Source organism: Dromaius novaehollandiae, chromosome 19 (assembly GCF_036370855.1).
Source record: "Dromaius novaehollandiae isolate bDroNov1 chromosome 19, bDroNov1.hap1, whole genome shotgun sequence".
NCBI classification, from domain to species: Eukaryota; Metazoa; Chordata; class Aves; order Casuariiformes; family Dromaiidae; genus Dromaius; species Dromaius novaehollandiae.
The window spans coordinates 5,574,258-5,599,399 of NC_088116.1; the positions used below are offsets into that span (position 1 = coordinate 5,574,258).

General features: G+C 39.8%; 1 protein-coding gene across 1 annotated transcript in view; it reads right to left on the reverse strand.

Moving 5' to 3' along the window:
- Positions 1-25,142, reverse strand: part of EFCAB5 (EF-hand calcium binding domain 5) — a 43,611-nt gene that overhangs the window by 6,579 nt on the left and 11,890 nt on the right. Inside the window, exons 6-18 of the mRNA XM_064523227.1 lie at positions 23,035-23,191; positions 22,312-22,375; positions 20,595-20,665; positions 16,779-16,934; positions 11,988-12,087; positions 10,403-11,260; positions 9,159-9,251; positions 8,931-9,023; positions 8,272-8,486; positions 6,917-7,073; positions 2,698-2,987; positions 1,621-1,793; positions 663-891 (exon numbers count right to left, since the gene is read on the reverse strand). Of these exons, the coding sequence (XP_064379297.1) occupies positions 663-891; positions 1,621-1,793; positions 2,698-2,987; positions 6,917-7,073; positions 8,272-8,486; positions 8,931-9,023; positions 9,159-9,251; positions 10,403-11,260; positions 11,988-12,087; positions 16,779-16,934; positions 20,595-20,665; positions 22,312-22,375; positions 23,035-23,191 (2,656 nt within the window). The remainder of the gene's footprint in view (positions 1-662; positions 892-1,620; positions 1,794-2,697; positions 2,988-6,916; positions 7,074-8,271; positions 8,487-8,930; positions 9,024-9,158; positions 9,252-10,402; positions 11,261-11,987; positions 12,088-16,778; positions 16,935-20,594; positions 20,666-22,311; positions 22,376-23,034; positions 23,192-25,142) is intronic.

Below are 25,142 nucleotides of genomic sequence, written 5' to 3' on the forward strand. Positions count from 1 at the left end.
GAAGTAAAATGGTTGTAACAAGTTACTTTAATCAGAACTTGTAATGCTGAAAAGCTACAATGAAATGTCCCTTATCAAATAAGGCTCTAAGGCTTCAGAGCACCCTGGTCACTGCCAAGTCTTAAACTAGATAAAGTTGTGTTTTAGTGGAAAGAGCCAAATTCTTTGCTAATGTTGGCTTACTGCGCTCCCTGCTGCTCAGATGATGCATACACAATGAGGCTGACCCTAAAGAGAGTTACTAGCATCCCGAAGAAATCTGAACAGCCATTGTTTATAATTAGTCCACCATGTAAAAAGTGAAATTTCATGACACTTTATGGAAACAAACACAAATATTAGGTCCAGAGCTTCAGTAAATGAATGGTAATATCTTAGGGCTTTGCACAAATCTACAATGAATTTACTAGTCAGAACTGCAAAAGCTTAAATAAATTACTGAGAAGGTGACACCTGATACTCAATTACAGGTAAGATGCTAATAAGTAAGATATTAATAAGGTGTTCTGCTCATACCAGCTTCACGAACAGTAAAAAGGGGCCCACAGTTCCATTCTGAGATGTACACCCTCATCTACTCAGAGCACGCCTGTAAAATTCACACAGTCCTTACCCAGTTTTTTGAAGAGTAGTCTAACAAACTGCCTTCTCATGGTGCTTACCTGATAGAAACTGATCTCATGGGTCAGAAAGATGGTTTTCTCACCCTCGTCCTGAAGTGTGTCAAGTCCTAGAATTCCAAAGACTCTCCAGCGAGCATCTTGCAATGGCAGTACCAGGAATGAACCTCTTCTCTCCTCGACTGGGCGGTCATAGTTCCAGAAGTGGATGTTTCCATGGAGCTGAACTCTCGGAACATGGATTGGCTTCCCCTCTTCAATAGCTGCAAAGCTGAAAAATAACTTATGAGTAAGAGTACTAGAAAATCTTTAGCAAAATAGAAAGGCAGCTTTGAACTCTCCTTGCTTTAGGCATCAGCGTAGGAAGATGTTAGCTCCTTACTCTGGCCACACCTGGAAATACTGCATTTACTACTTGAATCTCAAAGTCCGTGGCAATAAATAAGGCCCTTTTCATCCTCAAGTCATTGTAAAAACATCAACTAATGAGTGCAATGAAAAGGAATTCAGAGGTGAGCAGCAGTTACATTTAATAGGTTAGAAGAGGCAAGATTTAAAGAAAGAGACAAATGTGTCTAATTTATGGAAACAAGAAGCGAAGAGGCAGGAAAGGTGTTTACACTGTAAACGTTAGGGAAGAAAAAGCACTGTTCTCAAAAAATATCCAGTGGATGTAAAGTGCTGTAATGGAATTAATTTTAAAAGAGGAAAATGTAGGCTGAATATAATAGACGTTTGCTAAACGATGAGACTTATTAGACTGTGAGCTAATCTCCCCAAGGAAAGGAGTGAAATCCCAAACAAAGCAGTTATAAGTAGACCGTGTAAAGTATAATAATACATATGATAATTAATCATTCCACAGCGGTCCCTGAGGGAAGTTATTCTGTGAAGTACCCTTTCAACCTGCATTTCTAGTGCACCCCAAACCATTGCCTGGTACCCTTACATTGCACATGTTTTTCGAGAAAAAGGAACAGTTCTTTGCAGCTTTCCTTACCTTACTCCTTCCATGTCCCTGTAAAGTATCTGGTTTAGGACATATGGGGCATCATCTGCAGTACATGCCACATAATGTAGGAGAATCCGCCCTCGCTCTGGTGAGACCTGGTTCTCTTCCAAAAGGGCAATATATGCACTGATCTTCTTGTTATCCCCATGGGCTTCTGCATCCTAGCAACCAAATGTTTCCCATTACATTATGTGCATTAGCCATTGGCCATTACGCTTATTTCATGCACTTATCACTTGTCTCATTTATGCTGATCTGCTGTTCTAGGTCACTGATTTTGTATGTCATGCACCAACTGCATGACATATATAAGTCTATGTGGTGATTGCATCTGACCTGAACACCCCGTTACAAGCAAAAACACCCCATATTTTGATTGACAAGGGAGAACGGATTTCATTTTTGTTACTGCTAGTGGAGGCCAGTTCATCTAAAAATAATTTCTAATTATAATCTGTGTCTAAACAAAACTCCTATTGATTTCATCTCCAGTGGGAGATTCTTCTGGAACAACCAGACAAACAAGTGCCAGAGTCGTTGCCTTTACAGATCTGGATAATATTATAAGAATGCTTCAATTACTACAGTACTGAAACGGGAGAGAAGTTTTGCTTTGCGGAGCGCTTTAACGGTCAGGACAAATATCTAAAGTTGCATCTTTAATGCAAAGTAAAAAATGAAACTGTTCCCACTACAAATTATTCATCTTTGTCATAGACTGAGTCTTTTCTATTTCCTCTCAGAAGCTCTAAAGCTAAAACTGTGGATTTCCACATCTGATACTAATCGGGTTTCCAAAATGTGAGACGGTATGTATTCATGAAAGGTATTCTGTGTTGGGAAAGCATGGACAAGAATTCCTGTATCTCAGATCTGACTTGTGATTCTTTCTGCGCATAACCACTGGCTGTCCTGAACATGAGCTATGTGCAGAAAAGCACAAGGAAATCCAGCCTTAGACCAACTTCTCACGGTATCTGAGAGTCCCACTCAAATGCACCAGGATCTGAAGACAGTGTCACTATCCATAACTGAAAAGACTGCCATGCTCCCTGGGGTGCATACCTGGGAGAGGACCTTAAACACTGCTTTGTAAACTGGTTCCATGCTTGCTCCACTGGTCTCAGCTGCTTGCTGGATACTGTGCAGCCACTTCTTCCTGGCCAAGCGTCGCAGGTGCTCCATGTGACTTCGTTCCACACTTGCGGTCAGAAACTCCACCAAGCTATCAATGACTTCATCCTCATCCCCAGTTAACTCAGCAACTACTAATTCAAGATAAGTCTGGAATGTCTGTGGGGACAGTTTCCCCATTCTGCTAGGCTGTGGGTAGCATGAGCAAAGGTGTTTCTTTGCTAGTAGAAGAAACAGAAAATAAGACAACGGCCAATCTATACAGTCTCTGTACAATCTATGATATATTTTGCTTTTCCCCCAAACTGGCTTCAAGTGGAGTGCTGCCTGCAGCCTCACACAGTGAGAAAGAAACCTACAAATTGCTCCTGTGCCCCTTTTGCACCTCTGCAAGATACCTGAACAATAAAGGTCAATAGAAAATAGGAGAGGTGCCTGGAGATACGAAAAATCAGAAGCACCCTTCCATCAGAACCAAACTTCAGGAACATCTGAGGAGCTGGTGGGACTGGGCTTCAGGTAGAAATGCTGCACACTGCAATAGTAGCCAAGATTTTACAGCAAAAGTACTGACTACTCCCATTAAAAATGTGAAGGTCAAAGTCTACAGATGATTTCACAGATCACTCATATTCCTGGATTTTCTATTGTATACAAAATTTGCAGAAATCATATTTTTCTTTGGAGGCCTTCCAAATTAACCATCATTCTTAATTACCCTGCTTTGGGTGCCTGTGATGAATTATTGAAATAACATTTGTACTGTGCTAAATCTCATAAATGAAGATCAAAGAAAATGAAAGTTTCATTGAAGACATACAACAGATGGGACAACGGTGTTCGAGAATCACCAGGAGATGTGGATGTGGAGCAAAAAGAACAAGAACACCTGAATAAGAGCTACCAAAAGTGGCTGGGTTTAGAAGACTGAGTTTGTTTGAAAAATGTCTAAAGCATTGCAGACCCTGTTAGCTCCCAGGGGAATGAAGGAGTAAGGATCACTGCATGGAGGCTACTCTTTCTCATTTGCAAAAGCCAGGGGCATGGAGCCATGTTCCAATCCTGTTTTTCATATCCCAGGAAATGCAGCTGAGCTGGCCAAAATATGGGCAAATAAGCTGCAGGAGAAAGGGTTGGCATAGTTTCCTTTCCCCTTGGAGGAAGGAGGAATGCAACGAAGATCTAATTGTGGTTATCAAGAATTGCTTTACTGTATCTACTCACCCTAGTTAACAAACTTCCAGTTTTCCCAGAGGTCCTGAAGACAAATAAGGCTCCTCCTAGCCTTGGAATCCTAACAGGCTGAGCATGAAAATGTACATTTACTGTATCAGTTTCTCTTCAGTTATTATTTAAATCAGCAGCCAGTCTAACAGGAGATTTTCTGAATTGTTTGCCCCCATAACAGTTTTTATGAGATCTGATTCTGTTCCTTCCCACACTGCAGATCTGGACTCATGGGGGTGCTCTTGCACAGTCTTTGGAAGCTGCAGGTCAGCTTCCTGGCTTTGGAAGCCTGGGATTCACAGAGTACTGTGCCTACAGCTGTGCTTGCCTGATCACGCCCCTGGCAGTTCCTCTCCTGAACACTGCAGTGACTAACGCTTTGATCATTTTTTCTGCATCCTGATTTCAAATCCTGCTGGACCCAAAGAACTAAAGAAAAGGAAAGAGAACTATTTATCAAGCCACTTCCTACTAGCAAACTAGCAATCAGTGATGTATAGGTCGAAGTGTGAAGTTTGGTGCTAAGTAGGGAGTATTTATGATCAATACATAGAATAGTCTGTAAAGAACAGGCTAATAGAAAATGCTCTGGTTAATGATGCACAAGAACCGGCAGGAAGCTGCCTGATGCCCTGATTGCCTCTTGGTGCAAAAAAAGACATATTTTACAGGAGCTGAGAGTCTCCTCCTTCCCCCTCAGAAATCAGTGGGCATTTTATCATTGATTTTAGCTGTAGCAGTAGCATTGGTGTGTAGTGGTGACTAACTAGCCCCACTCATTCTGGAGCTGACTGTTAATGCTGTCTTATTCTGCTAATCATCTGAAGAATACTCCAAATTCTTTAATGTCATTTCTGATTTTCTGAGCAAAATTAGGATGGAGAATTTTCTGATGATTTACAATTGTTTGGATTTGACCTCTGCTTTTTCCTGCCTTTGAAGAAGGAGATGAAGAAAGAAACACACAAGAAGTTGAATTTTTTTTCCCCCTTCAACCCCAGTGTTTTTCCATCAAAATAAAAAATGTCTTCCAAAATGATTGTTTTTGGTTCAAATGACATTTTAATAAAAAAATTACATGACCAAAGTATGCCTACCAGTTCTAACAGGATACCACAAGGTGCAGGAAGGGGCTCCCTATGGTTATCCACAGAGGAATCTGACCCATAGCACCGCCAGACCCATCAATTCCTTCGTCTGCAACGTTAAGTCCAGCCATGGTTCCCAGGCCGTTGTGGGTCCGCATGCACTAGCAGTATGAATTGCTCCTTGAGCGGAGCAGGGAAAGAACTGCTATTTGTCTGCACCATGCTTACAACCATGTCGGTATCTCATTGATAACGTCACTAGATTTGTCCATTATTTTTTGGGATGTGTGAAGTTTGGGCAAGGATTTGAGATGCAGCAGGATAATGCCAGCATATATAGCGGTGGGCAAGAAAAGGTAGAGTTGGTGCTAGTTCTCCAGTTAGATAAAAAAAGGTTTGCCCTCTACAAGAGAAAAACTGTTCCTCCCTGGAAGGCTCTCACAGGAACTGGGAGCACCTGGCAGGATCAGTCCCTTCATCAGCGAGGCACAACATAACAAATTATTTGGCCCAACTATATATGTATTGTTACACTTTTCACTTACAAAGAAAATCAAATATTTCAACCCACTTTTCACTCCGTGCTTTTATCCAGGAAGAATGCAATGTCTGTGAGCCCCTCCTTCAAATCTTCTTGTTCTATGATTTCTTTGAGAGATTAGGTTGAGGCTGCTAGAAATAGTTTTATGTTGCTTGTACATAGTATTGATTTTGCTATACCATTCTTCTATTTATTTGTCCTTTAGTTTATGAGACCTTCAGGGAAGAGACTACGTCCTTGCATATTTCTGTAGTGTGTTCTGATGTACTTTGAGCACAGCAGAGCTGTAAACCACCCAGCTTCCGTGGCTGAACAGCCTGGAGACAACTGACTGTAGCATGCCAGCAGCCCCCCACTCCTCCAGCTGCCTCAAGCGAGCTATGGTATAATGAGATTCAGGTGGTTGCCAAAAAGAGGCATTTTCAGTAACGCATGGCAGAGTGAGTAACACAGAGATGTGCAAATCTGATGCATTGGGAAGGAGGGACCATCAAGGGTAGCAGTGTCTCAGTGCAGACTTGTCCCCCAGATCTCAGATGAATAAACCTATCCTCTCCACCCAAGCACAAATACAGACATGTTCTTAATTGCTAATACAGTATTTCAGAGCACATAATGCCTACATGTTAATGTGCATGAGGCTGCCAGACAGGTCTAGGTGAACCTGGTGCACTTCTGTCTGACCAAGTCTACTTTGTCAAGGACCAAATTTGCTAAGTTTACTGAGACAAATGAACCAACTGAGAAATGAGACTCAAAGTTGTTATCTAATTCATGAGATCTATGCAACAGTGTGGATTACTAAAGGCCATTTGAGACCCATAAGGAAAGCTGGTGCTCTCTCCTACAAGAGACATTCCTGCAGATAGCTCAGTAAAATGCATCTATTAAAAATAGCTATATAGCACAGGCTAGACCGAAAGTGCAAAACACGTATCCCCAGGCTTTTGTTGCTTTTTTCACTGCTGTATTACAGATTCTTAATGCTTATTAAAGCTGAAATCATTTTTCAACATGTCACAATGTCATGAAAGCACTGGACTATCTCTCTGACTGGGAATCTGACTCTCAGAACAGAGTCTTTCACAGAAGGACGGGATGGAGCTATGTATTAACAAGCAGGTCTGAATAATTTTTCCTTTTCACTTTATACATCATACCTTGTACATGATTATGCTTGCAAAACAAAAAAAATTCTGGTGCTTGCTCACAACTTCATTAGTACTGTCATTGAATGCTTGAAGGCCTACTGGGTTGACACTGTTCCTCTCTCACAGCAAAGCTGTTTTCTTACCATTCCTCAAGGCCTTTTTTTCCATTCCTTCTTTGAATGTGCTTAGAACAGCATCTACCTCTTTCAGGTCCAGAAACCCACATCCATTGTTGTCCCACTTTTCAAAAAGTGCCTCCGAAAGCAGTTTCCTTCGGGCCAAGAGAGAGCTGCGGTGAACCTGGAACAGAGAAACAGCTGGTCTTCAATAATTCCTGGACACTGATGCTCAGATTCTACAAAAGTATGGAAACTGCAGTAGTAGGCTGATTACACCATCCCCACTGTCCAGGCCAATTCCATAAATACACAACTCAGACCTAGAGATGAATCATTAAACCTGGGAGATACTTGAAAACACTAAACACACTTGACAGGTTAGTTTTACCAGGCAGAATCAGCACTGCAAAGGGTCATTTTCCAGTAAACAAATGAAGCCTGTGCTAGATCTAAGGTGAGATTAACTCAGGTAAGTGGCAGTTTCCCAGAACATAAACATCTTCCCAGACAAAAACAACCAGAGCCTTGTTAGCAACACCCAAAGATTTGATAGCTTGTATTTCTGCACGTTGCTGTTTCGCCAGCGCTGTGCTGGTGTGTGTCGGCTCCAAGAAACTGCATGGGCAACTTGTTCTTTAGAACCAGTATTTGCACAGCACACAGTGATAAATGGCTTGGAGTGGAATTCTCTCAAAGGCCAAAATAGTGGCAGCGTGTATTGTGTTCAGCATGAAGACAGCAGGGCCGTCAGATCCAATATCTCATCCAAATTAGGTCAGCAGCACAAAGGGAAACTAGAAAGCAGTCTGAAGAAACGGCAGCTAGAGAGGTTTCTATGGACAGACCCACCAAGAAATATATCTACACTCCGAAATGATATGGGGCATCCTGATGCTGTGCATGAGGATATTGCTGAAGGGGAAAATATTTATTCAACAGATAGCAACTGCTCCTTGCAACTTAAACATAAAGACGCATGTACCCATTCATACACACCCACACACGCATGCAAAAGCAAGCACACTTATTTAAAAGTGTGTACAAACGCATATGTACATGCCAGTGCAGTAGGTGAGACATCAGGTTTTTGACTGCTATATAGGTGAATAAACAGAACAGAATGCTCTGAGCTCTTTCACAGCTGACTATTCACTTGCTGTCTCACTGAGTCCAGTTCTGAAGCAGGCAGACAACCTGTCACAGGACTTGTCTATCATTTCTAGAGTTAAGGGCTAAAGTAGGTGAATCCATATGAAAACGAAAGGGCAAAAGAATGCAAGACTGCAAGTGAATAGCTCTGCCTGTATGAGATTAAGAACTGACTTTGTAAGTGTTTTTTGTGTTTGGGCATTGGATCAGCAAAACTCATCAATATTTACCTTCTTTAGTTGTTCCATTTTTTCCTCTTCTGTCTGTTTGTATTCTTCTCTGATAAATGCAATAAATCTCTTCATAGTAGGCAAAGAAGTGCCTTTACCAACAAATGTCTCCATGAGCTGGACAAACTGCGGCAGGTTGAGGCAACTTTCATCAAAAGCACTCCTAATAGGAGAAGCAGTACGGCTCTGAATCTCTGCCATGATGGGACGCAAGTCTGAAAGGCAGAAAGCACAGTGCATTGCTGGAAGCTAAATGCTGCCCTAAAGCCAGCCAAATAAGAGATATCAAAGAAAGGCTGAATCTTGCACTTCTTATCCAGTGAAAGTATGACTGAATACAGACTGACTCCATGCTGACTAAAGGCCTTAATCTGCTTATACTTTCTAATAGTATCTCTTCAGTCTTTTGCTCCAGCCTAGCATGGATACTATCATACAACCAGGTCACATCACTGAAAATAGGTGAGCTAAAATCACCATTATACTAAAAGTTGCCTTCTGAGACAAAAACTATACTATTCTCTTGATCTTCAAGTCAGCTTCAGGAACCAGTGTTTGTATTCTCTCCAAAACTTTTAGCTCACAGCAGTAACAGCATGTGTGCAGACACTGCCGGTCACTATGCGTCCAAGTGAACGTACAACTTTGTGACCAAATACCTGGAAATCTAGAGTTCTCACAGTTCCAGTCCTCTGGAATTCTCTCTCCATAGCTGCTATACCTGAAACTTAGGTCAGAGGTCAGAAGGTCACCTGATGAAAGACAAAACATACTGTGTAAATATACAAGTTTTTTAAAAAGATACAAGATACAGCCTTTTTAAAGGCTGTTAAATACAAATCCAAGCAAGTCTAAAGCAGATGAAAAGAGCTGACACAAGCAGTTACCTGACCATGGCATCCCATCTATCAGTTGTCTTGCTTTTTCAAACTCCTGGCTAACTTTGGCTTGAGAATCCTTTCTGGCTGAGAGTGCTGGACCTGCAATTTTAAAAAGAAATCTTCCATGAACCAGGGCTTACTAGTCTGACCACCCTGCTGATATGTAAAATCTACCTCTATGTCTCTGGAGTCACTCTTGTTATCAATAGTTACTTATTTTTACTGTCTGGAATCCTGCTTCCTGAAACTCACCTGGTGACTGTTACATTTCTTAAGCCCAACTACAAATAGCCATTTTAGCAACAGCAATAAAATAGCCTTCTTTTCTAATGTAGGTTCAACACGATATCCAGACTTCCTGTTTCCCTCCCACCTCTCTCTGAAAGAGCATCATACCATCATGTCAGTGAGAACAGGGTGGGAATCCGCGCTGAAGATGGAATGGCGGCATTCCTCAAACAATACTGTGTACATCCGAGGACTGGCTGAATAACAAGTCAGTGCTCTGTACTGGAAGTTAACCACACAAAGCTGTCGATACTAGTGGGCTGTACTATCAGCTTCACAGCCCTCTACATGGTAAGTTTGTCACTAGACTGGAGTGCAGTGTACACCCAGTTCTTGCAGCGTTTTAAGCTGTGAGATGCAAAACAGTGCATTGACAAAGCACTAGTAAGGAAGTTGGTTCTTCTACTATGTTTAAGAAAGCACCTCGTACAAAATGCACAGTTATGCAACCACAGCCTTCCTAGAACAAGGGCCTTTGTATATAATTGAGAAGTATGATATTCCTTTGGAAACACAGTGAGATAAAAGGTTCCTGCTATATGATTGCATAATATATCTCTCCATGGACCTGCACATTCTAATAATTATTAAAAGCTATTTCTATATTTAACGTGCTCCTGCTCTGTCTTGCCGTCATAATATTCCAGAGTGGAAGCAGAACACAAAGTTTCTCCTTATTATAAAAGTGCTGCTGCTTCAAAAAAGTCCCTGCTTGATTTAAAGAGACTGCTCAGTGCCTTGAATACAGATCACCAGCAAAGTGACTCACCTGCTGTCCTAAGAGAGGAACATGCTCTGAAATCCTGACAGGAAACACCATGCTGAGAAGATAACAAAGCTTATGCTCTTGCCTACTCAGAAATTACTCACATGCTTGCACTGGTTTTGAAATGGATTAAAAACACACCTATAGTTAAACCAGTGCAGACGAAGATCTGCTACAACAGAGGAGAATGTTTTACCTTTATCCTGGTCTTGCAAAAGGTCTTCAGCCTGCCGTCTTGTCTCTGAGCTTGCCTGTCTTCCAGACTGGTTGTCATGCTGATTAGAAAAACTCTCTTTTCTTGCAGAAGTTTCTTTCTCAGCCACAGCCCCTTCTTCCAAGGTCATGCTTGCAGTTTCAGGTGCTGGTTTTGGAATTGTTTTGGTTGGCTCTGCAATCCAATTGTCTTTCTCCTGTCTAACTTGCCCTTCTGTGCCAGGTTCTCTATCCAAGATCATATAGTCTTCTCCCATATTTGTTTCTGGAACTGGCTCTCTATCCAGGCTGAATTCACCCTCCTCCATCTGTTTTTCAGATCCAGGTTCTTCATCTCTCGTGACACAATCCCCAGTAAAGGCTGATCTTGGGAAGGATTCTTCCTGGCTTTCTGCACTTGCAGACTCAGCTTGCATCTCGATTCTGGTGTCTCCACAGAAAGTAGATTTTTCAGTGTGGATTGTATCTCCACCCAAATCACTAGGTTCCAAATCAGTGCTTTTCATCATTGACACACCATCCTCACTTTCCTCTCTTACCTCCGCATCACTTGATTCTGTTTTCAGAAGCACAGTTGCTGTTTGATTTTCTTCCTTAGAAACCCCTCTAGTCCCAGCTTCACTCACGTCCGGTTGTTCAAAAGGATCTTCTCTGACAGTAGTACTCATTCCATATGTGCCTTGTATATCATCACCTACAGGTTCATACGCTAAAGTCTGTCCCCCAGAAATTTCTGTTTGAGACAGTGCAGACTTTTCACTGAGTTCCTCACAAATTTCCTGGTCATCAAGGCCTCCCCATAAATCTGCAAGCTCAATCTCTTGCAGCTCAACTATTGGCCCTAATATATAAAAAGGGTTGATAAGTTGATAGTTTGCATTTGTTTCATGTTCTCTGGTATCACATAAGAAAACAAGAGAAAAAAGAAGAAAGGCATTCCCAAGCAAATATATGCCATTAGAAAGCCCCCCTGTAAATATGCATACTCAGAAACTCAAGATGTTGGAACAGTATTTTTACCTGCAGAAAATTGCTCTTGTTATCAAGTGTGTATTACACCATCTCTTTCTGAAATAGATGTCATTTTTTTTAATTCTCCATACTAAAAAGGAAAGCTGTAATTTCCCTTGCATTTAATCTCAGCAAGTAATTAGTGTCCAATATCTGAAAAATATTTTACTTTCATGTAGATGATTCTCTATGTTTTCTTTTATTCTTCCATCCTCCTGGAGAAATTTTACTGTATGTACCAAATTAACTTCTAATATTGTCCAGTATGAAAGAACACTTGTTGCACGGAAAGTAATGTTGCTTTAATCCCACTTCCAAAAAGCATTACAGAATTTTGTATGAAGGAAAGGTTTTGGATGTTGGAAGCATTTCTGAACATCATATCACATAGTTTGCAAAACACATTTGCAAATTATGGTGTATATGTCATAGCATTCATTTAGGCTCTTTTTTAGGCTTTTTCTATTTCTGACAATACTTACAAAATATACATCAACTATACAACTTCATGTGACCTCATAATGTTTAAGCACAATCCAAACATACCATATACTTACATTGTCTTGGGTTACAGAATCCCCTCTTGGCAATCACAGGGCTTCTGTCACAAAATTCTTCCAGTAGGGCGAGTACTATTTGCCTATTTAAGAGACCAACCTAGACAAAAAAAAATCACAATTATTTGTTCCTGCTTTTTTTCTCTAGTTCTTGTTGCTTATGTCAACATTTGCTGCACCACAAAGGCATCTTGTTCAGTCTGTAGAAGCTAAGAATTATCTCTGGCTGGAATATACCATTAGCAAAACATCAGCAAAAATTTCAAAGTAGTCTATTTATTTCACAGAGAGAAAGATTACTTCTCTGGGCTTAGCTGGAACTCCTCATACATATTACTTTGCAGATGTATCCTACTGCCTACTCTGGACAAATCACAGTTAGATGATTGTCACCAATACTGCCAAATGAATTCTTCATGTGAAGATCGAAGTAACAACATTTCACACTTCCAGGATAGATACTGATTGTGGTTTGCTGTTGTGCCCCATCATTTCCTTTGAAGCATTAAGTATTGGCAACTGCTGTGAAAATAATTAAATCATAAATCTGAACTATTATGACAACCCTCTAATCTCCTCTTAAAATTCATGCACATTTGACCACAGAGGCGAGAGAGGTATCAGTTGTTCCAGTGCAGAGTTTATTAAGTCCTTGTTGCTCGGAGTGAGTGTATAAAGACAATAAAAGCAGGAAAGGACAATGAAATGGGTCATTTCCAATCAGGAAATCGTGAGTTTAAAAAGTAAAGCAAATCTAAACAATTGTAAATCTCCATTTTATGATGAATTCCTGTTGTCATTATTTCGAGCCTGCCACCTTTATAATTTCCCTCCCATTAGTGAAATACAGTAGTTGATTAGAGAACAAATTTACTTAAGTTCATTATTTGTAGTAAGTAGTTTTCCATTTGAATTACTGGCTTCCTTTTGACAATTTGCTCTTGGAGTAAAATTGCAAAATGTAGAATTCGCCAAGTTTTTAATTCTGTGTAAACATTTTCCTGCCCTCAGGCTAAAGAAATAAATGAAGAAGTTTGCTGCTGTATTCTGGAAATGAGCCCAAGATGGCTGTGTTGTTTATAATCTAAGATTGTAAGTATTGGCATCAATGTGAAGGACAGATGATCTGAAACCAACTGAGAGATGCCCATGACTTACTGGTGAGGTGCATCCCAAGGAGACTAATACTGAAAATTAAGAAAATGAATACATCACATTTTCTGTTACTGTGACATCTCTCCTCTGAAGTGAATTGAAATCTTTTTACAAATTCTGAGAAAAAGAACAGAACTCAAATGTAACCAGCCACTTAGTCCAGTTTTAGTCTTTCATACTCATGTAATTTAATTCCTGCTGGTAAAAAAATTCTGGAAATTACAGTTGAGTTTCATTCACATGTGGGTTTGGAACAACAAATATCATCACATAATTCTGTCCCCAAACTTACAAGATGTAAGCCATGATTCCAAGCATCTTCATCTTCTTGACATTAATGTACAAATACCCCACACTCTCCCATTTCTTTATGACATTTTTCTAATAAATATCTCAGATCTAATTCTGCATCTATTTGACAGAAACACACAGAACTAACATGGCAAGTTTTTTAAGATGTTAGCAGATCACTGCCTGATATTTGGATTCTTCTTTGAGTATTTCCATCACACACACTTAATTTTCCCTTTTCACAGCTTGTCACAATCATATTTACTTGTCACAATCATCTGCTGGTTGCCTTGAAGTTGGCAGCACCAATGCAAAGCTTTATTTTATTAAAAAAGTAAATAAATGAAGTATTATTAAAAATAAAATAAAAATGTTATTCTTGGATTCAAATACTTTTTGTCATGTTAAAATAATACACTGGGGGATTTGAATAACTCAGATTCTATGAAGATTTTTTTCTAACTGACTGAGACAAAATCATTTTATTTTTCTATATTGTTAAAAATAGCAATAGAATTTTTTTAAGAAAATAAATTACTGAATATGAATTAGGACAATATTTTCCATCTTGTTTTAACATTTATGATTTATACAGATTTGTCATTCTACCAGAGATTTCTTTATTATTTCAGGGCACTTCTTCTTACAACTTAATTTGGGAGGAAGGTGTCACAGTAAAGCTATGTATAGAAGGGAGCAGCTTTATGACAGGAAAACCATTTTCAACCCAGCTGTATTATCTTTATGAGATCCTAAATTCAGTAGAAAAGGTCATGTTTCTTTGTACTGCATGTATGACTAGGGAGGCTGACGGAAGATCACACTGACTTTTCTTTATTTGCAGGACAGGTACAGCATCCACTATAAATAACAGCGGGCCATCTGTGTTTGTATGACAACTCAAAACTTGCTTTCACTTTTAACTGGTGCCAACTGCAGGAGCTAGAGAGTTGAAACACGTTGACCTAATTTCCTTGTCACATAGATATTGGCAGGTGATGATCCTTAGCTGTTTTCAGCAATGTTCTGTGATCTATGAGTAATTCCTTTAGCGGCACAGACTATAACAGACTGTTACCATTTGATCAGGGACAGGTCAGTGTTTAACCACTTGATTGTTTTTTGGGAAACAGGGCATGTATATCTTGACCACCACAACATCCTTGCTAGTGTCCAAGGTGGGAAGAATAGACACTCATAAAAGGTCACAAGAAGGCAAAATTTGTTCTTGTACTGCAAGGAAGGTAACAAGAAGTGTCTCAGAACTGCATTATTCTGAAAACTAATCTCTGACTAGATTCAGTTACATTTTAAGATCCTGGGCTTAAAATGTCCCTGAAAGCTAATGCAGATTGTGTTATAATGTGAAAAGAAACTATGTTTGATGCATATTAGCACAGACAGGCAAAGACCTTAAAATCCAAAGAGCCATCTCATTTTTGGGCATTACAGCAGTGATTCAGTTTTTTTCTGGAGCTGTCCTGGAATGTAACTCCTTCACTATATAGTCCAGGCTGTTGTTGCCGAGCTGCCATCCTTTTGGATTCATGCATTTGAAATCATAATAATGATCATGTGGATACCTTCTAATCTGACTGTAATTTAAACACTGCTTTCTCAGCTCCTTGGCCCTAATTGCAAATCACTGAGACAGCCAGCCACACTCACCATGCAGACTGGAATAACTGCCTGCTGCCAAACAAATGTAAATTAGGAACTGAAACAACTGCTTTGCTGTGCTTTGCAGAATGAGTACTACAGGTAATGGATCGCATTCAAGTGGTAGAAGTCTTTGGGTTAGTTTGCATTTAACCCACAGACCAGAAGAATATCAGGTCAAGTTTAAAAGAAATGCATGGGCCACGCTATAGTTTTACAAACCAAATTTGGGAGTGCAAGTCTACCTTGGAGACTAGCAACAGCAACCATATTTGTACTATGATCATTTTTTTCTGGGTAGTGATGACATCTGTGCTGATGGCTGCTCACTCTTGCTATGTTGTGCTAAAATTTTTGGCTCTTTGCCTCTCAGATTCCACTGGGATTAGTAGCATGGAGATGGTGATTACTGCCACAGAACTAATAGGAAGAAAGTAACATTAAAACACAAAAGAGAAAGAAGGGTAGCTTTTAAAATGCAGGGTAAAGATAGGATTCTGCTTTACATATTACACTAACTAGGACAAGCCATCATAGCTCTTCTTGATGGGGCAATAGGAAAATTAAATGTCTTCTGACTGAGAAGCAGACACATTTCTTTCCTCATCTCTGAAATAACAGCTTGTCTGCCATTCTCTAAAACACACTATTGGTGTTGAAATGTGCTCTGTAATCCTATTCTCTTAGAAGTAATGACATTATTAGCATGACATTGTAGAGCACAGTTCATTCATTCTGGGTAGGCGTGCTATAAACATCACTAGAGGAGTGATGAATGGAATATATAATAAGTGTAGCGAGAAAACTGCAAGATTATGTCAACTGTTTGCTGTGCAGTAGCCAGCAACTGGCTAACTGAGGCTGCTTGTGAAAAAAGCCATACTTTTTGGATGAAGCCCAAGTTTTTAGCAATAGCTTATGCCATTGATTCTTCAGCTCCTACTATTTATTGTTTTTCTAATAACTCTAAATTTTTTTTTTAATGGGAATGTAGGTGTATTCAGAGGACAATAGATAGAGTTTAGAGCTGCTGAAAACCAAATTATAGCTCTTGGGTTCCATTTCCAGCTCTGTAACTGGCTGACTGTATTTTAATTTCCTGGCTATAAACTGCAGCTGATGTTCACAGTACTTACCGGAGAGAGGTTGTAAAGCTTAGATTATTTTCGCATTCTAATTTTGAAGCGTTGAAGCGATTTTTTGATAAAAGGACCAAAGGTACATAAATTAATGCAACATAATTGATGCAATATATATTATTATTGTAGTAATGTATATGTTTGTTAAGGTGAACCTCTATAAGGTTATCTTTGCTGAAATATGGCTGGATAGAAAAGCTAGCACCCAAATATTATGAAAGTGCTATGGGAACAGGTAATGACCAGAAATAGTAATGCCCATGATTATTTTCTTCTCCAAAATCATCAGACTCCAACCCCAGATCATCAGTTTGGGTCATTCAGTTTCTAATTAGCCATCAGGTTTAGGCTATTGATTATTTCTATGTCTAAGTAAAAACCATGAATTTGAAGACAATGCATCAGCTATTGTCTTCTAAAATAATGCCGAGTAAGCACAAGTAGAGTACCTAGAGTCATAAAGAACAAAAAGAAAGCAATGACCCAGAGAAATACCAAATTGGAGGCAGCACCATATGGAAATCATGTTGAGAGCTGCTTTGCCTACCTTTCCATAATCACAATCTAGGAAGAGATCAGTAAACATTTGCCTCCACATGTCATGTCTTATGGTTTCTCGGAAGTCATCAGCACACCGACAGAGATGCTTCAGGAGCTCCTGGAACATGTCACTTGAAAAGTTTTCAATGGTAGAATGGACATACTACGGAGAGAAAGAAGTGGTGTAAATGGTTAGCTTCAAATATTTTCATCTTTATTTGAACACTTAATCTGTTGCATGCAAAGAAACATGTTGGAATTTCTCTTGCACTTCAGTCTGCTAAAGTACTTCAAACTTGGTGCATGGATGCTACGCTGCTTATTTTGTTCTTTCTTTCAGAAACAGCAACATTTTCCAAAAAAGCCTGAGACACTGCTGTGCTAGGCACTGAACAAATGTGTATTAAACAGTCCCTTTCCTGGCCCAGAGGTCACTCGTTGTGTTCAGTGGCTCAGAGATGCTGGACCAGAGTCCCTCCTGTGAAACATCATTGCCTAAGATAGGTTATCTCAGTTCTCAGATGCAAGTTCTCTGTAGTTTTCTGCAACATCTAGTATTCTTGACTTTACTCTCAAGGTAGCATTTTGAGCAATTGGTTTTCGTAGAACTGACAGCCACTCAGCGCTCTAAGGCTACAAAATGACCATTGGCCACAATTTCAGTGTTGAGTGAACCAGTCTGGATACAATAAAAAAAAAAAGAAAGAACCTTTTGAAAATGAGCATGCTGTCACCTAAGTCCTCTGACACTGGGAATACTACTGAATCGAGATTTATTTTAAGTCCTAGTCTTAGAGACACTTTAACACTTTGGATTTATAGCCATGTGGTTTTTATGAGCAAAAGCAATATGGTTCTAAAAATGTGGTGTGCATGACATAAATAATAATGGCCTTCAGAACAAACCACATCCCAAAGCCTGCACTGAATTATTACAGCAGGTTTCTGGAGCTAGCCATAGTAACAGGGAGCCTATGCAGTTAAAAGGAAGAATTTGCAAAACATAGAATGTTTCCTATAATCCTGTTTTCAGAGTACTGAGAGCTGGAGAACCTTTGCTAACGTAAGTGCTAGTGCATCTTGAACTTGTTGAAAATGCTGCACAGGGATTAACTAACTGAAATATTAATGTATACTATTATTCATGTCTATATTGCATAATTTCCAAATATATGAGACAACTGGGGAGGAGGAAGGACAGAAAACAAGCAGTCTTTGCACATCAGCCTGAAGGTGGCTGGTGCAAAAGGAGAATTCTTAAAGCAATGTGAGTTTTTCTGCATTTCAGCATAAAAAGAAAGGATGTAGGTGGGTTGGGGAGAGGGTGGCAGATCAGGCTGCCTATGAATCTACTAGCTTTTCAGAGCTATTACAACCCAGGGCCCTGTGACAGATAAACCTTAAAGATGACAGCAGTTGGGAGGAGGCAAGTTGGACAAGCAGCTTGTTATTTTTTATGTCATTTTGATGACACATACAAAGGCTTATATATTAATATTGCTGTCTAACAGTTCCACAGAAATTTTAGAAGCATATGTTTGCCTATGTGGGCAGTAGGAACTATTGTGGGGTCATAAACTTTTCTTAGCTGATGTGTGTAAAGCACTCTAGAATGTAAAGTACTGCACATATGATAAACATACATTTATTTATTATTAACCAAGAGATTTTGACACCTCTCAGAAGAAAGCTGGCATACCTCCTTCTCGCTATTTAGTCTGAAGCCTCACTGCAGTTTGTAAACACGTATCATTAATAAAAATGGGTCAGCTGGGCTTTACTTTTTGTTTCTACTGATCTCATTAGAAAAGGAGGAAGCCACATGCAATCCTGAAAAATAATCTCACCTTTAAAGCCCTCTGGGTCCTACAAACGCCCACATTTCCCTTGGTGTTAAAAGCTATGTGTCAGACTACTAGAAGTTCTGCATGTTATAGTACAAATCCTGTGAAATAAACTATGGAGGACTAGTCTTTGGGATCTAAACTATTTTAATAGAAAAGACCCCAGCAGCTTGTCACCGAGGATGTGCAGATACAAAGACCAAAGCCACTATTTTGCTTGCCCAGAAAAAGAACAATGTGTGAGGTCTTTCTACTGAGTTTCTAAGAGCCATTAAGTAACCCAAAGCTGCACTGAATGCAAGGAAGAAAGAAAAAAAATAAAGCCATTTAATTTTAAGGTCTATTAGAAAGCAATGCTTTCCACATGTGAAAGTGCCTAGATCAGTGTGGAGAAGGATGATTTCTTTTTCTGCTTTTGGTGGATGATGCAAACTGATGAATGAAGGTTGTTGAAGCTGAGGATTAGAAACAGCACTGTCCTGAGAGTGAGGCCTATGATTATGGAATAGTTTCCCAAGGGAAGTGATGAAAGCCTCATCACTTGATTCATTTAAAACTGAACTGGAAAAAGCACCAGAGAATATATTCTGAGAAGAATTTTGCACTGGCTGGTAAATATACAGCTTGACACTCCAGGTCTTTTATATTTCTGAACTCTCTTCTCATATCTTTTAATTGACTTAAAACATAGAGTGCACAAAGTATATTTTAAAACATTCTTCTAATGTTAATGTTGTATGAATTCGTCTAGTGCTTATACATGTACTATAGAGGTTATGGATTTGATGCTTCATTTCAGTGACAAAAGCAATTCTCTGGGTTCCCATTATCCACAATAGGTTCCTTAATTAAATGCAGTTATTCTGAGGTTAAACTTAAAAATATCTCATTTCATGCTTAAGAAAACCTTCAACAAGTTATCATTAAAATGCATCTCTGTGCAAAATACTGAACGTGTGAGTCTCCTGAGAGTGAAGAAGGCACAAAAATCACACATGGCTGCTTGAAATTAGTCTCTGCACAGATGCTTTATACTCTGTTTTTAATTATCATAACGGCACCCACTAGCACTGCTGCAGTTGAGGGTCTGTCATTATTTCTATTCTAAACATTTCCTTTCACAGGTTTAATAACCCAGCCATAAAATTTAGCTCTGTTGTAGGTAGAAACAGTTGGCAAAGACTTGGCCTGCAGAGTTTTACAGTAAATTTAGTTTGAACTGATTTGGTTGTTTCCAAATTGATGAAGAGTAGAGTGATGGGGTGAAATTTCCAACTACATTTCTTGATTTTGGAGCGTTAAAAACATATTTCTCATGTTTCCTAATCATGGCTTTTGATTTTAAAACTGCACATTTTTCAGCCTGATTCTACTTCACATGCAGTTGTGACAACATTTGTTGCAGTTTGGTTGTGGTTCAGGGCAGTAACAGTTCAGGACAAAAATGGTACAGCTTCTCATCCCAGTTAGTCATGTTATGTTTTTTCACGGGTAATAGAATTTCAGTAGGAATAACAGTACCTTAGGAATACTATTAATTATGTCAGGGTAATGGTTATACTGGGACACTGAATCTCCCATGCACAGTCAACGCAAAATCTGAATCCACAAGTAATTTAAGGTTTTTCTCCTTGCATTTTAGCAGAGAGAGAGCCTTTTTGCAATCTAAATAGCGACTGAGAGAGGTGTTTTAAAAATTCACTGCTTTTGGAATATCTTCTCAGAGAGCAGCACAGGCTGCAGGAGGAGCAGAGGAAAGCAAAATATTCCCTCTTGCTGGCCACAGCGAAAGCATTGTGACTGTGGAGGATGGATACGGAGATGGAAGTATCATGAAATGTCCTAAGACAAGCAATTACCTGGAATGCTGGAGAAAAAAGAAGCCCTTCACTTACTCAGGATAACTGTCCCTAGGGAAATGCTACTACTTTGTGATAAACATCACATTCAGAATCAGATACTTTTACTTCTTTTCTCACCTCTGTGAATTCATCTATGTTTACTTTTTTTTCCAACGTGTCTACGATTTCCAGCTTCCTGCCATAGATTGCTAGTAGAAAACGAAGGGATACTGGTTTAGAAAGCAAACAGCTGTGGTTTTGCATGTTGTACACATTTTTTGCACAGTATATGTTACATTACATTTCTTCTCATATTGGATTAAATTTACTTGAGGCTATCCTGTATAGTTTTAACAAACTGGTACAGCTGACTTAAAATTTTTGGGGCAGGAATTCTTCTTTGCAGTAGTGGAATCTGAAAATTATAGTAATTTGCCCAAGCAGCTCTGTGGAAATACTCTGACTAACTATGATATTCAAAACTATCTTTTGGCCAGCTTCTGTGCTGCTATCAAGGAATTGAGAAGATATGTCAAAGGTCTACATGGATTTCTGAATGAAGCACAGACATGCTATTTCTGTTGGGATTATTTCCCTGCTTTTTTTCTACAGTATATCAGGAATAATGAGAAAACTCACCATAGAATCCATTTATCTCTTGTTCCTTAGGACATTCCTAAACTATACATTGTCTTTATTAAACCATAGAACAAGGCTTAATGGTCCATTAATGTATATTGGAAGCTATTAAATACACAAAGAAATAGAGCAAAGCTATTAGTGAAATATGGCATAAAGCACCTCCAGCATCTGTAGAACAAGCGTCTGGGCAGAAACTTCCTTTGCATTTTCATGTACCAGTACCTGTTCCTGCTGGAAAGACTCAGGAACCACAGCCACCAGACCAGAAGCGCAAAGGCTGCGTTTGGTATTTGCATAACGTGCTACCAGTCTAGGATGATTACTCAGAGAAACAGTTCTGTAATATAGAAGGGGCTGAGCAAGGGCAATCTCTAGACAAAGGTTATTTCAGCAGCAACAGAAATACAGTCTGGAGGTGCCCCGCTTATCTCCCATCCTCCAGCAAAGGCAGATTTGTTACTATTGATGATCATTATATGTTATCTATGTAAAGGGCTGGCAGCAGGCTGTATGTTGCCACTTCAGTGTTTCTGGCTCTATCTATTTAATTATCATTATTCAGGGAGGTCAAGTGTAAACTATAAAGAGGATCAGCATTATGGAAATCCTTTCCGTGCTGAGTGCTCTGATATAGAGGCCCTTGTGTTTTATGTGACTGGCATGCCTGTGATTGGTGAAGGGAATGGCTATACAGGATAAAGTGTTTTGTGCAATACGTCAGGCAAATTTCATCATTTTCCCTGAAACCATAAAAGGCAACAATACTGTCAGACTTCAGTTTTTTTGATAGCGCCTTTCCTCCCCACCCCCCAATATGCCAAGCTGTCCTTAGGATTTCCAAGGCCTCCCAAGAGGCAGGAGACAAGGTGTGATTGGGCAGGTGAAGATGGAGGTTGTTACAGTGAAAATAGTGATATGCACATGGCAATGTTTGGATAATGCAGGATATAAGTGGAGAGGGCCTGTATCTGATCTTTTTATCTCTCTGAAAGATTTTTTTAAACTTCTCTGTACTTTTCAAGATCATACTGATGAACCACAAGCTGGTTCATTCTCTTTCCAATCTGTCTGAAGATCTGTGGTTAGTGTCCTAGCTGGTGTAACTACCCTTACAGATTTTCTGCCATGATCAAATGCATTTGCAGTTTGCTCACAGTCTGCATCAGAGTTCAGACAACAGAAATAAAACTGAAGAAGACACTCAGAAATTTACCTTTTCCCGCACTTATGGGAGTAGCAGCAGTGACATCCAGAAATGACCTCAGGGCACTCTGAACCTACAAATCAAGGTAATAGTCAAAGGACTGTTTCATGCAGACAACAGCAGGTAATTACTAAAATAAATCAGCCTGAATGACCAGTTCTGTGGGTCTGCCAGACTTTCTACCACAAATAGGTAGGCCCTGTTAAATGCAGAGCTTGTCTATGCTGCGCCCTATGTAGCCATAGGGGACTTATGTGACTTGTAAGTAAGGTGCTGATACCAACAGATGTATGATGATGATTTCAAATCTCATCTTCTCTGAGCTGCAGTGTTGATGGAAGTATAAACAAGATTTAACGGATGCCACAGGAGAGCAAAAATGGCTGCCCAGACCTTTTGAAGGGGATTCTGAGGGATAACCAGGTGCACTGAAGGCCGTCCAGTGATGAAGTATGCATCATCTGAGCACTTCAAGCTGCATTTAGCTTCCCAGGACCTCTGTGGAGAAGGCACTGTAATCCTTCCATGTGCACACAGCGAATAAGAACTTGGTGAGGCTAAATGATAGATACCAACTTGCACCCTGATGTTAGGGGATGTCAGACCAGAGCCACTACCCATCCTTCTGCTTCACTACTGTCATGCCAGGGCAAACTGCACTATCACAAACTCCCTTTTCCTCCTGTCTGGAATAAATGTAGCAGTATGTTAACAAATATCTTCCCTAGTTACCAGTGCGATTGGTATTCTCCCACTGACATCCACTGTCCATTCTTTGAATTGAATCGCCAGAGCCTCCTTTCTCTTCTCTTTCACTTGAGACTTTATATTCTCCACCTGCTCCCTTTGCTTACGTTTGCTCTTTGCCTCAAACTTCATCCTGGCCAACCTGTAGGACATGGGCATATGGTTTAGAAAGTAATCATAATAAAGATATTTCAGTTAGACTAAGCCCCTCCTGAAGCACAAAAAGAAAGGAAATAACTTCACACTGAAATTCTTGTCCTTTTAGTGCCAGCAGACTTTTCTTCAGAGAAATACTTCATCGTTGGGCACAAAATTATTAGCACAATTACTGGACTAGACATTAGTAATCTGTGTTTTCAGAGGGCAGCTCCCAGAAGGTAAGAGTATTTACATTCTGATATGCATGGTCTCCTGAAATCCAGGGTAAGCATAAAGCTGAAGAAAAAGCTGCTGAATGCAATACATGAACGTGGAGAAAGCCTCTTGTACAGTTTATGTTTGACATTCAAGGGTAAAATCATCTGTACAATAATGCTAGTTTGTATACTTTCAACGGTGATAAATTTTACCTTCCGTGCTTGCACACATTTATGATGGCATTAATCATTTATGGTGTAGATGTCCTTCAATTTTCTTTCAATTTTAACAGGAGTGGAGGTGCCTAATTTTGCTACTCTTCATTTACCAGCAAAATATGCATTTCTCACAGAGTGGTGTATGTACTGTTTCACATAAGCTCTTCACTGACAAAGAACGTTAAATTTCTTAAGCAGTCTCACACAATAAACTCCTTACTACTTTAGGACAGGGATAATGTACCTACCAACTTTTTCGTTCTATTTGAATACTTAAGAGTTTGCAAGGCTGGACTAAAACTACCTCTCTTTGTTCTTCCTTCTGTTTTCTTTGCTTCTCTAAGCATCCAGACATATTTTTGCCAATCTTCCATTTTGTACAACAAAAGAACTGAATTAAATCGATCCTGTCGAACCAATCTGCTTTGGTTTTGATTTTGTTCACTTACGAAATGGAAATAAAATCTTTAGGAAATTATTAAAGCTCAAAATGCTGAAAGCCAAACGATCAGTTCCTAGGGGGAGAAGGATCTGAAAAAAAGCCTATTCCTGCTCCCAGAGGTTGTTCGAATCTCTCTGTATTGAGAGAGCTGCCCTGCATACCTCTGTAGCTCTCAGTTACACCAATATATAGCTAGTCAGAGCAAGGGGAGTTGCTCCTCTTTTGTCCCTCAGAACACAGTAGTCTGGGAACTACATTTTAACCAAATGATTTTTTGATCCCTTCCTCCCCCTGTTTTTCACATGTTGCGTGAAGATGGACTGATACTATCCCTGGTCTCTTCTGTTGCTCTGGGGTTATCCTAGAAATTATAAAAACAGTGACATGTGTATTAATGAACAGAAAGGCCTGTTTAGCATGTTGTAGCAATACACTTTGATCACAGTCATTTATATCACTAGGTACCTATTCTTCATGGCCACTTATCAGGGAGATTTCCTAATCAATAATTGGGTTCTTTAATCAATCATGGACATTGCACAAGTGCCTGGCAAAGCAGTTCAACCTCTATCACTTTGACGGCAGGGGGACAAGTAATTTTCTGTCTTCTGACTCTTTCACAGACACAGCAAAGAGGAGGTAGGCAGCAGGAACCAAGCTAAACGGACTACGAGATTTTTCTTCACTGTATGCTAAAGACAGAAAGAGAGAAACAGACCTAGCTGCAGGTCCTCCTCCGGAATGGTCTGCATGCAGAAAGAAGAGCTAAGGTGATGCTAAGAGCCGCCAAGCTGCTCTGGTGATTAATTTGGGCAGTGCCAAGCACAAGTGCACATGCTGCACCTGCACTGTGCTGCAGTTTTGCATTTATTCCTAAGGTCCTAAAACACCCAGCAGGTGCGTCCTACATCTGGTGTCCCTAGCATGGGACAAAACCTTCCCCCCTACAACAATAGTTACAACACAGGCTATGAGAGTGCTGGGTACCCATGGCACAATGAGCTCATTTCAGTATTAGACATTTCTAGAAAAGATGAGATGGCAAGGATGGTGACTTCTCCCTGCAGAATGAAACA